Source organism: Pelodiscus sinensis, chromosome 1 (assembly GCF_049634645.1).
Source record: "Pelodiscus sinensis isolate JC-2024 chromosome 1, ASM4963464v1, whole genome shotgun sequence".
In the NCBI taxonomy this organism is placed as follows: Eukaryota; Metazoa; Chordata; order Testudines; family Trionychidae; genus Pelodiscus; species Pelodiscus sinensis.
The window spans coordinates 184,926,917-184,939,468 of record NC_134711.1 but is presented as its reverse complement, the minus strand read 5'-3'; the positions used below and the strand labels follow the sequence as shown (position 1 = coordinate 184,939,468).

Here is a 12,552-nt window from a genome sequence, read left to right as displayed (position 1 = left end):
TCATGGCCAATGGAAGCAGTGGAGGGAAAATGCCTAGGAGCATGGATCCATTAAGTGCTCCCCCAATCTCCTCATGCCCAGCCCCTGCACTCCCATCCCCCTCACATGCACCCCTCCCACTGAGACCCTGCACTTCCACCCTCTCTTTCTCCCAGACTCCCCACCCTCTATACCCACTCTCCCCCAGAACCCTCACCCCATCCCGCTCCTGTGCCCTCCCTCCTTCCCAGACCCCCACCCACAGCCCACGCCTGCACCTAGCCTCCCACACAGTCCCCTGCCTCCTCAGCTCATTTCTGAACCCCACATCCCACTCCAACTCCCCCTCTCAGCCCACTCATACACCCAACCTCCCACCCAGACCCCAGCCCTTCTATCCCCACCTGCACCCATTTTATCCTCATGAGTGGTTGGCTTGTGGTCTGCAGAAAAGTCTGTGTTGAGCGGGGTGGGCCACAGGCCAAAAAGTTTGAGAACCACTAACCTAGATGGATGTAATGTCCATGAGTGTGTCTGTATTAATACAACAGCAAGAGTGGCATAGGAGGAAAGGCCATGGTGAAAGAGGGGTTAGAAAAAGGTCTGATTTCTAAAAACTAGCTTCGCTTTCCTCAAGTTTCATGCACCTTGCACTGCAGTCGTGCACCTGGCATCCCTATTACACATTCCTGCATCCTAACTCTCCCCAACTCACCTGTGCTGTCGGAAGGCTACACGCTGCCTTCTACTCCCCCTCTAGGCCACCAGAAACTGCAACTGCTGTCTCTGAGCTGGCAGCCCTGTGCCTCCTTTCTTCCTGCTCCCTCCACAGACTCCCAGCCCACAAGGAGCACCAGTGACAGCCAGCGGAGAAAGCAGTGGGGGCAAGAGCAATCCATGGAGAGGGGCTCCACACTAATGGCTCCCTGATTCTTCTGCCCACAGTCACCTGCTCCAGGCGTCCCCATTGCAAACCTCTGACCACAGGAACAGCTCTGTATTAGCCCCTTGCCCCAGCATCCCAAGGCCTTCTTCTTCCTGAAAATCCATTTACCCCGGAACAACCTTTCACCCTGGTGTCAACAGCCCCAGCAGCTCCCCTTGCTCCACTACCCCCACCTTGCCAGGGTCCCCAAGCTGACCCAAGCTGAGTACCTCCACTCAGAGCCAGTAAGTTCTGTGCAGCTTCATTTCCTAGTAGGGATGTAAGCGACTAGTTGAGTAGTCGACTAACAGATAAGCCTAGGCTTCTTGGTTAGTTGAGTTGATGATTCAAGTACTCACATCCTTCCCTTCCCCCCGCCCCCCTCTTCCAGGCACCACCACCTTCCACTGCCTCTGTATCACAGGCAGCAAAGGGGTGGGAAGCAGGAGCCAGTGCTGGCAGGAGCTAGCTTAAAAAGCGAGGGATGGGGAAATTGCCATGTACAGAAGATTGTCCATGGCAGCCTGGGCTGGCCGCAGGCAGAAGATTCTCCGGCAATAGCTTCTGTCCGCAGAGGGTCCAGCTCTGTGCTGGGGTCCCCCATGGACAGGGGCTGCTGGACCCAGAATGAGTCGTGACTGAGCAAGCCTAGCTCTTACTAGATTTAAACTGCAGAGTCTCATTGGGTATGTCTACACTACAGCACTAATTCGAAATAACTTAATTCGAATTAGTTAATTCAAACTAAGCTAATTTGAACTAGTGCACCTAGACCTAAAAACTAGTTCGAATTAGCGTTTTGCTAATTCGAACTAGCATGTCCACATTGAGTGGACCCTGAACCGGGGTTAAGGATGGCCGGAAGCAGCGCTGGCAGGGCATCAGATTAGGACTTAGAGCGTGGAGCTGCTGTCTCAGGCTAGCCGAGGGCTGTGCTTAAAGGGACCCGACCCCCACCCTGGACAGACAGTTCTCAGGGTTCCTCTCTCACTTGTCTAACTTGATGAGGGACAGCAAAGCAGTCCTGGCTTGGAGTGCCCTGAGTGCCCACACTCGGCACATCACAGCACTGGGCCATCAGACCAGCTGCACTTGCCGCAGGCTGCCATCCGGGGAGGGGGGTCAATCAGGGGCCTGCAGAAGAGCTTCCACCCTGAGGAGCCCGCAGAGCCACCCCAGTCCTCCCCATCAGGGGCTCGTACCCCATTCCTCCCTCACCTCCTGCCACTTACCCCTCCCTAGCCCCCCTTCCTGATATACAAAATAAAGAACACGTGTGTTCAAAAATAGAAACTCTCTTTACTTTAACAAAACTCGGGGAGACTGGGAAAAGGAGGTGGGAGAGGGGAAGAGAGAGGGTGGGAGAGGGGAGGGCAACTAAAATGATCAGGGGTTTGGAACAGGTCCCATATGAAGAGAGGCTAAAGAGACTGGGACTTCTCAGCTTAGAAAGTAGGAAACTAAGGGGGGATATGATAGAGGATATAAACTGAGGGGGGATATAAAAGCACGAGTGGTGTGGAAAGGGTGCATAAAGAAAAGTTCTTCATTAGTTCCCATAATAGAAGGACTAGAGGACACCAAATGAAATGAATGGGTAGCAGGCTTCAAACTAATAACTGAAAGTTCTTCTTCACAAAGCAAATAGTCAATCTGTGGAACTCCTTGCTGCAGGAGGCTGTGAAGGCTAGAACTGTAACAGAGTTTAAAGAGAAGTGAGATAAAGTCATGGAGGTTGTGTCCATGGAGTGCTATTAGCCAGGGGGTAGAAATGGTGTCCCTGGCCTCTGTTTGTGGAAGGCTGGAGATGGATGGCACGAGACAAATGGCTTGGTCATTGTCTTCGGTCCATCCCCTCCGGGGTAGCTGGTGTTGGCCGCTGTCAGCAGACAAGCTACTGGGCTAGATGGACCTTTGGTGCTCAGAGTCGGGGGTCTCACTGGACCACCTTGATTTTCATGCAAGCCTGCTCCTGGGTGGCCAGGCTCGAGCCGTGCCAGGTACAGGGTCTGCTGGCTGGGTGCTGGAAGGCTTGCACCTGGCACGGGCACCGTAGCCAGTCCATGCCCCTTTAAGGGCTCTGGGGCCGGGAGGGGGGCAGAAGAGTTTCCCTGGTGGTGCCCAGAGTGGCCACCAGGGAAAGCTGGGGCGGGCTAGCCTCCCACTAGTTCGAATTAAGTGGCTACACAGCCCTTAATTAGAACTACTTAATTCAAACTAGGCGTTAGTCCCCATGGAATGAGGTTTACCTAGTGCGAATTAAGCGCTCCGCTAGTTCGAATTAAGTTCGAACTAGCGGTTTGTATGTGTAGCGCCTATTAATGTTAATTCGTTCTAACGTCTGTTAGTTCGAATTAACTTTGTAGTGTAGACATACCCATTGGGAGTAGCTCCCGGACCCAACACAAACAGGGACAGAGCGCCTTCCCTTATTGACTAATCATGTAGTCAATAACAATTCTATCGTCTACACGATTATTAAAATACCCACGTCTTAACATTCCTATTTGCTACTCCTGTTGCTTTTTGGGGTAACGAGTGTTGACTATACATTTAAGATTATGGTTGTATGTACAGTATTTGCAAATACAGAAAAAGCTCAGAGTTACAAGCACCAGACCATTTAACCACAGACTTCATCTAGAACCAGAAGGATGCAATCATGCAGCAGCAGAAAGGGGGAAAAAACAGAGTAATGTAAACTACTAAAAAAAGGGGAGGAGTTTAAAAATTGATAGGGAAAGGAAACTGTCTGAGTGCTTGTTTCATTTAAATTAAACAAGCACAGAAACAGTTAAAAGCAGCATTGGTTAAAGCAGCAGATGGTGAAAAGCAGCATTCTTCTTCTGCATAGTAAAGTTTCAGAGAGGTATTATATTCAACTGTAAACTTTTGAAAGAACCAGCATAACGTTTTGTTCAGCATTACAACCAGCCTCCATTCCCGAGGTGTTTGTAACTCTGAGGTTCTGCTGTATGTAAAGTGGATCATTAGATTGTTTGTACAAAATGTCCTCCATGGTGTGGCACAAAAGTAGCTAGCTGTGCATCTCTCTCAGTGAAGAGGGTTGGAAACTCCCTCAATGAGTAATTCTGGAAGCAATTCTGTTGTGTCACCTTTTCATCCAATGCAGAATATTTGTGGTGTTAGCTATTCACTATATTTTTGGTGCACGATTATGAAAGTGAGGGAGAGAAAAAGGAATGAAAACACAAAATTTGTCATTGAACTCTTCATCTGGCCTTACAAGATGAATTTAAGGAATTTGACACCCTGGGAGACTCATGGAAAAAATCAGTATTTTTAATGTTTATGTTTTATTATTATTTATTTTATGTATTTGTTTAATTTTTACAGAGAGACATTAACTGTCTTTCCTTATCTAATTCATTTTGCTTGCCCATGCACAGCTATGAAAAGCTTATAATAGAAATATTTTTGTATGTATGTAGTGGAAAATGCCAATTTAAACAGGATGTTTGAGATCAGAAGGACTGACCCAGAATCTGTGCTGGGACAGACATGAAAGCATAAAAATTTCATTCACAAAGGTTTTCTGGGGCCACTTTTTTTTTAAAGCCTAAACAGAGTCACGCACATGCTGGCTCGGAAGCTCCCACAGTGTTTCCAGAGCCGAGCTGATTGCTTTCAAAGTTATGCAGAGCTACATCCTCAATGGACAGCAGCCATGAACAGGACTGGGAACAATTACCAGCTGACGGAGAAGTTCGTCGGCAGTGGGTACACTTTTGCCAGCTACTACCCTTGGATGGCCCAGGGAGAAAGAGGCAGAGTCAATTCCACGCCTACTTGTTTCCTTTCCCGTCTTTCGCCACAGTTTCAACTGATTTTGATTACTCTGGCGCCAAATAAATGAAAGCATCTCATAGACATATAATCATCCATCACTGTGAAGAAAGGAAAAATGCTTATGTACGGCATGTTTATAAATACACTTATATGAAGAAAGGATAGCTCTGTCGTTTTTAATCTCGTGCTGCTGGGTAGCTAGCTGAATGTCATCAGGGCAAGCTGCCTGTTTTATTTTTTCTTTAGTCCTGACATGGTCTTAGGGGCACACTAGTGGAGCTTGTGATGATAGGAATTGAGAGATCTGTCCCCTCCACAGTTCTAAAGGTTAGTGCTGATTGGAGGTAAGTGATCGGAGGCTTTTGAAAGCAGGAGTCAAGTGTGTTCCATGCATATATATTGTAACAGGACCACATCAAAGGGAAAAGGGACTCTTAACAGATTTAGTCTGAATAATGTTGTACAGCCCAGGGTAATAAAATGATTCCATCGGGGAGTTGAGTCAATACCAAGAGAAGAGGAGCAATAGAAGTGACAGCTAGTATGCCCTTTGCATGTGTGTGTGTGTGTGTGTGTGAGATATGTAGGCATTACTTCATACGTTATGTGCTAATATTCCTTGTAAAAGCATGCAAATCTTTTTGACTATTTGGCTACAATAGAAAAGCTGTTTATAGAACATGACATTATTGCTACTTTTGGTTTGCACTGCACGGAAGAATGTCTTTTTTAACAAGCGCAGCATTTTTAAGGCAACTCTTGAGATATTATTTCCTGAAAAAAGAAAAGAAAATACTCTTTTCCATGTTGTGTGCTGAAAATAGAAGAAAATAGCATGAAAATATTATCAGACCATGTAAATTTAGCTTTTTGACCCTCATTCATTGTATGTCATATCAACAGATCTGCTGATATGCTGCTATTTGCATTTGACTTGGACACACAAACACTAGCAAAATGTTTGCCCTTTGTAAACTATTGTCTGTGCTTGGCTTCATAGAAATCATTAATGCAAAACTTCTCTTCATCTGAATCTCCAAAAAACATTGAGTGGGAGAGAAAAGCTTTCAGTAAAATGGCTGAAATGCTGTGGCAAAAATGTGATAGTACGATTGTTTTGTGTCCAAATGTAGGTATAATCAAATTGCACCACATTGTGTTGCATGGGAAGGGCAGAAAACAGAAAGAAAGGCTAATTTGATTATACAGACTACTTCTGAATTGCTAACCCTTGGCAGTAACTTCCTAAAAAGAGGGAGAGTAGTAGGCAAAGTCCTTAGCCCTTTTGACCCCACATGTAGGTCATCTCTTTATTATGGCACAGAGAATATTGTTAATACTTAAATTATTTTTTATATAAGCATTACATAACTAATGCAGCATGGCCAATGGTCATAACCTTTTTGTGAGTCTTGGTGTTTTTCAGAAAGCCCCAAATCCTGAAGACAAATGATGATATGAGAATCTCAGTCTTTTATTTAAAATTAGCTCCAAAAGGAAGTTTCTAGCACCTATGACTGCAGAAAAAAATTGAAAACATGTTCCAGTGTAATCTTAAAGCTCAAAATCCTGAACATAAGCTAAATTAATCAATCAAATTAAAAGAACTTCAAATTTATTTTAAAGATGCTCTCATGCATTTTGGGGGCCTGACTCATGATCTCTGAATGGAACAGGGTTTGCAACACTATCAACAGAACAATAGTCAGAGCTGGATGTTGACTGCAGTCTAGAGCTATGTCTTCCAAAATGGAGGATGACCTTTGCTTCCTACAACTTCACCTACATTCTTACACAACTATAACTCCTTCTCCCACTGGTGGCAGCTAACAGACTTCACTGGCTATGAGGGGGGGCAGAGTAAATTGCATGCTTTAAATGGTATTATTAAATTAGTTTTCCAACATCACTACTGCCACTGCTACCACCATCTCTGTAAATGAGAGGGATAATTGGTCTTTGATGCAGGATGCTTCCTAGCTCACTCCATACCACCCCTTGCATCCAGCTAAGCATGCTTAACAGCCATAATTTAACTCTACAAGGCTATTTTCTTCCTTATTCCTACAAATGAAAGAAGGGGAAATGGAATGTATCCTAGATATAATTGCTATTTGCATATGTGCCCTAAAGAGTTAAAACAAAGCTTCTCCAATCTGGTGTGAGTGCAACAGCATAGTTACATAAACCACACCTGCATTCCCACACTGGACATATGGATCTGGTGAGCAAAGTAAAATATTACCTTAACAGACATTTTCATAATGAGTCTGATCTGCATCTAATTTAAACCAGACAATTATTTAAAAAAAAGTAAATGGGGATTGTCTTTTACTTGCAGGATTAGACCAAAGTGAGTGTTATTCACATATTCCTCAACTTAGACAATTTCATGGCTATTTTCCAGTCTCTCATACTGAGTCATAACTATCTAGCCACTCCTCTTGGCTTACTAGCTACTGTACTGACTGAGCCAGTATCTCAGTGGCAATTCTTACATGATTGCCTCAGGCCAGTCTTCCAGGATATATACTGTTTTATCCCTGAGTACCTTTTAGTAGAGGTCAGAAGGCTGTCGGCCCTTTCATAGATTTACTCGAGTGACGTTACAGCAACACAATTTAAGACTCAAGTGGTCTAATTAAAAACAAGAAAAAAAGAAAAATAAGCTTAAAACAGACAAAAAAGTCCTTCTCACATATCTAGTCCTTTACTCGGCAAGACTGAAGCTATGAAAAACAGACATGAAGTGGACTTGTGGTTAAGACAATAAATCGTGTCTCAGGGTTTAGGGGTTTGGTTCCAGACTCCTGTGAGACTTTAGGCAAATCACTTAACCTTTCTGCCTCCGTTTCCCATTTGTAAAATTGAAATAATTTCTTGTCTGTCTTGTCTATTTAGATTGTGGCTCTTTAAGAGGGGGATTCTTGCATACCGTGTGTTTGTACAGTGCTTAGCACAATAGGGCTGTGGTCTGGGATAGCACCCCTATACTCTACGATAATACAAATAATAAATGAGCAGTAGTGGATCTTGGTTTAATTGTAGAAGTACAAAACTGTCACTTTACCAGAGGGCTCCCTGCCTTTCTCCTGTGACCTCTTCAGTACTCCAGTTTGTCTGAGGCTATGACTACACAGCAGTGTTATTTCAAGATAACTGACATTATTCCTAAATAACAACGTCCATGTCTACTGTACAAGCAGTTATTTTGACATAATGTCAAAAGAATGTCAAACTGGAGGACTTCTTACTCCGACTTCTGTAACCTGCATTTTACAAGGAGTCAGGGAAGTTGGAGGAAGAGTGCTCTACCTCGGACTTCCTGCTGTGTAGACAGCGCCAAAAGCCAAAATAAGCTATTTCGACTTGAGCTATGCAATTGTCGTAGCGCAAGTTGTGTAGCTTATTTTGGCTTTAGTCCTGCTGTGTAGACATCCTCTGAGACACATTCTTCTTGGTTTTCCCCGTCTTTACCTCTTCCAGTCCAATTATGCCTTTCAGGTGTAATTCCTTTCTCTCCCTTATATCCATGGGCTGCGTCTAGACTGTCATGATTTTGCGGAAATACTTTTAATGGAAAAGTTTTTCCATTAAAAGTATTTTCGCAAAAGCACGTCTAGATTGACACGGATGCTTTTGCACAAAAAGTGCTTTTGCGCAAAAGCATCCGTGGCCAGTCTAGATGATGTTTTGTGCAAGAAAGCCCCGATCGCCATTTTAGCCATCGGGGCTTTTTTGCGCAAAACAGTTCTTCCCTGTTTACACTGGCCCTCTTGCGCAAGAGGGCATTTTCCCGAGTGGGAGCGTGAAAGTATTTGTGCAAGAGGCACTGATTTTGTACATTACAAAGTCAGTGCTCTTGCGCAAATTCAAGCAGCCAGTGTAGACAGCTTGCCAGTCTAGACTCACACATGTAGTATTTGCCATGGTCTGTGCCCAAATTCATGAAGGGCTGTATTTACTGCTGTGTCTGAACAATTTCAGTTCCTGACTTACTGTTCGGTTTGTGCATCTTGTCACCCCAAGGCTATCTCCTTTTTTGTGCTGGCCTTAGTAACCACGCTTTGAAATGTACTGTGACCAGTTCAACCTTCTTTAAAAGCTGCGGGGCTTATATAATTGTGAATGTCTTTCTTAACATTTTTTTACATTCTATTATTGACAGACACTTAATCTGTCATGGTCTCCTCTTAAGAGCATCTTGTCACTTCAGGTACAACATTTAACTTCTAGTGTGTTAATTTCACGTGCATCTGGATTTCTGGAGTGACTCCATCAACTAGAGTTTAGGTGGTAATGGCAACCGCCTGGCCCTGAACAACAGCAATGGGGACCATGTTTGGACGAACTTGTCATAATTATTGAACATTTATGGGCTAGAGCAGTAGTTAATATATCAGATAGCAAAAGCAAAACTCTGTGTTGGGGCTCATGACAACACACAGGGTGGACTTCACAGCAAATCTTTTTGTGAGGGCGTGGAGGTAGTATGTTCTCATAGCAAAAAGGGGAAACTCATTTATAAAAATACCAAACCTGCAATATCCAGAGGGTGCCTTTTGTAGTCAATAGAAACTTTCCAGTGACTTCAATGAGATAAAGAATTTCTTCCAAGAGTTTAATTATGCTATTTCTTATTCTTTTCTCGTATATTGCTCTGGGGTGGCACAATAGGAAATAACGCGTATGATTCGGACTGATAATTATCCACTTCTAAAGCATCAGATAAAAGGAAGTGAAATCAAGCATTTAGACAAGTCCATTTCATATTTGTAAAAGGAAAGAAAATGAGCCAAATTCATCCCCAATGAAAGATGATTGGATTCACTGGAGTCTCACCAAGGATGACTTTGTCCTCATGTTTCCCTATTATGTTTTTATTGAAGGAGGCGTTTGCAGCCCTATATAAACTGACAGTGTAAAGTGGCTTTTTAAAAAGATGACCGCAGAATGAAGGGCTTGTTGCTATTAACCTTGATCCACAAGTATTTAACTTTCAAAACAATGGTATCAGGCTGCAGTGTCAAAATGTTTTCCCCAAGAAGTACAGTAGTACCAACTCTGCAAAGCCAGCTTTAAGCAAAAACACTACTAATGGCTCTAAAGGACAAAACTAATTTGATTTCAAAGTGTATATTTAAAACCCACATGTCCAATTCAGTGACTATTGAAGTCTTTTGGATTCCTTCCACTCTCTTGTTCTGGGCCTTTGGTCTTCTGGAGTGGCAGTTTATACAGATCTCCTTGTAGAGGAGCTCCTGTCACAAACTTCCTTTCCTTGGCATTCTGTTTATGTGGTCTGCAGACCACACTTAGAAAGGCATTATTCTAGACACTGTTGTGCTATGTGACTAAGATCCAGAAGGAAATCCAGGGATTTCACAAGTGACTTCATTTGAGGACAGTCATGATGGGATTTTCTACAGAGAAAGAATCTTTGAGCTGCACTTCACAGTTGAATGTGCAATGTAGGAGGCTTATACAAACAAGGCAGCACTGCAAATGTACTGTCCTCACTGCCCATACATGGACCAGTGGTTTTGCTACTTATATTGGGGTAAATTGTTTTCAACAAGAAATCCCAAGACATGAAACTCAAATGATAGAAAATATAATGTATGGTCAAGAAATGAATTTATCATAATAATGGGAGTGGAGGAAAGGGTTTATTTCTTTTAGTGCATTTACTAACCCTCATACAGATGGCAACCTAAGAATGAAGCCCTCTTTTTATTCTCAGTATGAGTGTGTACAGCATATTATATATCAATAGAACAAACATCTCCACACTGCGGTGGTACTCTTCTGTTCTAATGTGAAGGGATCACTTTCGGTAGTATGAAGTAATCCCATTAGGTCGAGCCACCCAGATTCTTATGAACTGTGATTCTTGCTCCTCTGGTTTTGCATTCTGGATGTTACTCCTATACTGAATTCTACAATTAGGTTCTTGCAGGTTAAGGACCATTGGTACCCTTTAGGCAAGGGGAGATTCTCAAAGTACTGTCTCAACTTCCACTGCTCATCTGCAATGTTAACTTTTTTTTTCTATATTGAAAATGGCAATGCTTTCAGCATAGAAACAGTAATAGTAAAAACTATGGTGGGATATGAGAGAGTTCTACTGTTGTGATTTATTTTTAAAGCTATTGCCCATTGTCCATGCATTGAGTGACACCAAGCAGTCATCATCTTCTCTGTCAATAGTTATAAGACCACTCAGGAATTAGATAGCTGCACATACTCCATAGTCAAAATTTTCAAGAGCAGATACTGGTTTTGAACTCATCAGTCTTTGCGTACCTACCTCGAGCCACCTCAAAGGGACCTATCTCAGAAAGTGCTGAACATCAGCCTTCTGAAAATCAGGCCTTTTTGTTGTGGCCTAAAATGAACACCCCAAATCACTAGTCACTTCGGAAATTCTTGGCCTTCAAGTCTGTAAAAAACTTTATAATTAAAACATTATTTCCATATAAGCAAGAGAGAACTCTGAATGCACTATGATCTCTGTTGTGCATGAACCTGTAGTTTTGTTAATTGCATTAATGTTAACTTATTTTCAATAAGAAAACCCAAGACATCATACTGTATAATATATGATTGATTAAGAAGTTAATAATAATTTGGGTGTAAGAGAGAGCTGTAATATTTTTTCCAAAGCTATACCAAACACACAGTGTTCAGTCTGCGTGGATACAAAAATCAACCTTTTCATGTTATTGTCTTTATGTGAAGGGAAACTCTCATAATTAACTATTCCATGTACTTCATCGTACTGCCAAGTACTATGCTGAATAATGTAAGGCAAACTGCACTCTGTGTGTGCACCACAGGGAAGGAAAGGAAATAAATTATTACATCAATTTATGGCAGTGCAAATCGCTATAGCATCTGGAAAACCAGATAAGGAGCTGCGGACTACATTGGGGATGGATGGGATCTTAAACTTCTGCATGTAAAGCAAGGTTAGCAACCACTATAGCACTGTGCCACCTACCTAAACACTGTTCTTTTCTAAATCAACTAATCTACTTCACAGATTTACATGGTGAGTATTTTGGATAGAGAGGACTGTAGGTTTTAGAAATCTCATTCTGCTTAGAGTTTCTGACAACTAACAATGGGACTGATCCAACACCTTTTAGAAGTCAGTGGAAGGATTATGACTTTAAAGTGAGGGCTGGATTATGCCCAATAATATCAGTTAATGGATGTCAATGTATTTAGGGTCCACTCTGATTTGGAATCTGCAAAGTACAGGTGAAGTGCTGAAGAAATACAGATAATGATACTATCCTAGCTATACTAGCATTTGTTGTAAACAAAATGAAGGGGCATTATTTTCTCTGCCAGAGCCCTTACTGAAGGGCAACAAAAAGTTAGTACCAGATGGAATAGTAAATTATTATGTATTTGACTACAAAGGAAACTCAAACCTTTTCTTGCAGGATGCACCCAGTTAACAGCTGCCATCCGCTTCGATTTAACACATCTCGAAACCTGCAATTAACTCTCTTGAGTGTTTCACTTTGTGGAAAAGGAGCAAACATAGGCAATGCCATGAGGAGTGCACATGGAAGAAAAAGCAGGCAAATCCAGCTTGGAAAACAAGGTAAATGATCCCTTTAACCATTCTTTCCTTTTGTCTCCAGCAATGCAGTCATGACCTTAACCCTTTCTTTAAAAGAGCTGCGATAATAACTTTTTGCACTGGTTCCAGACAAATAAGCACTGACACACTCTTTTATCTTAAGTCTGCTTGGAAGACAGCATTCTTCGGCTTTATTTAGCAATAAAGGTTCATTTATGTAATATCAAGTACATTTTTTCAT

General features: G+C 42.6%; 1 protein-coding gene across 3 annotated transcripts in view; it reads left to right on the top strand.

Moving 5' to 3' along the window:
• Nucleotides 1-4,984: 4,984 nt before the first annotated feature.
• RUNX1 (RUNX family transcription factor 1) overlaps nt 4,985-12,552 on the top strand; it is a 249,714-nt gene continuing 242,146 nt past the window's right edge. For all 3 annotated transcript variants that reach the window (XM_006126006.4, XM_075911479.1, XM_075911467.1), the window contains exons 1-2: nt 4,985-5,058; nt 12,169-12,332. In XM_006126006.4, the coding sequence (XP_006126068.3) occupies nt 5,000-5,058; nt 12,169-12,332 (223 nt within the window). In that variant the 5' untranslated portion in view covers nt 4,985-4,999. The remainder of the gene's footprint in view (nt 5,059-12,168; nt 12,333-12,552) is intronic.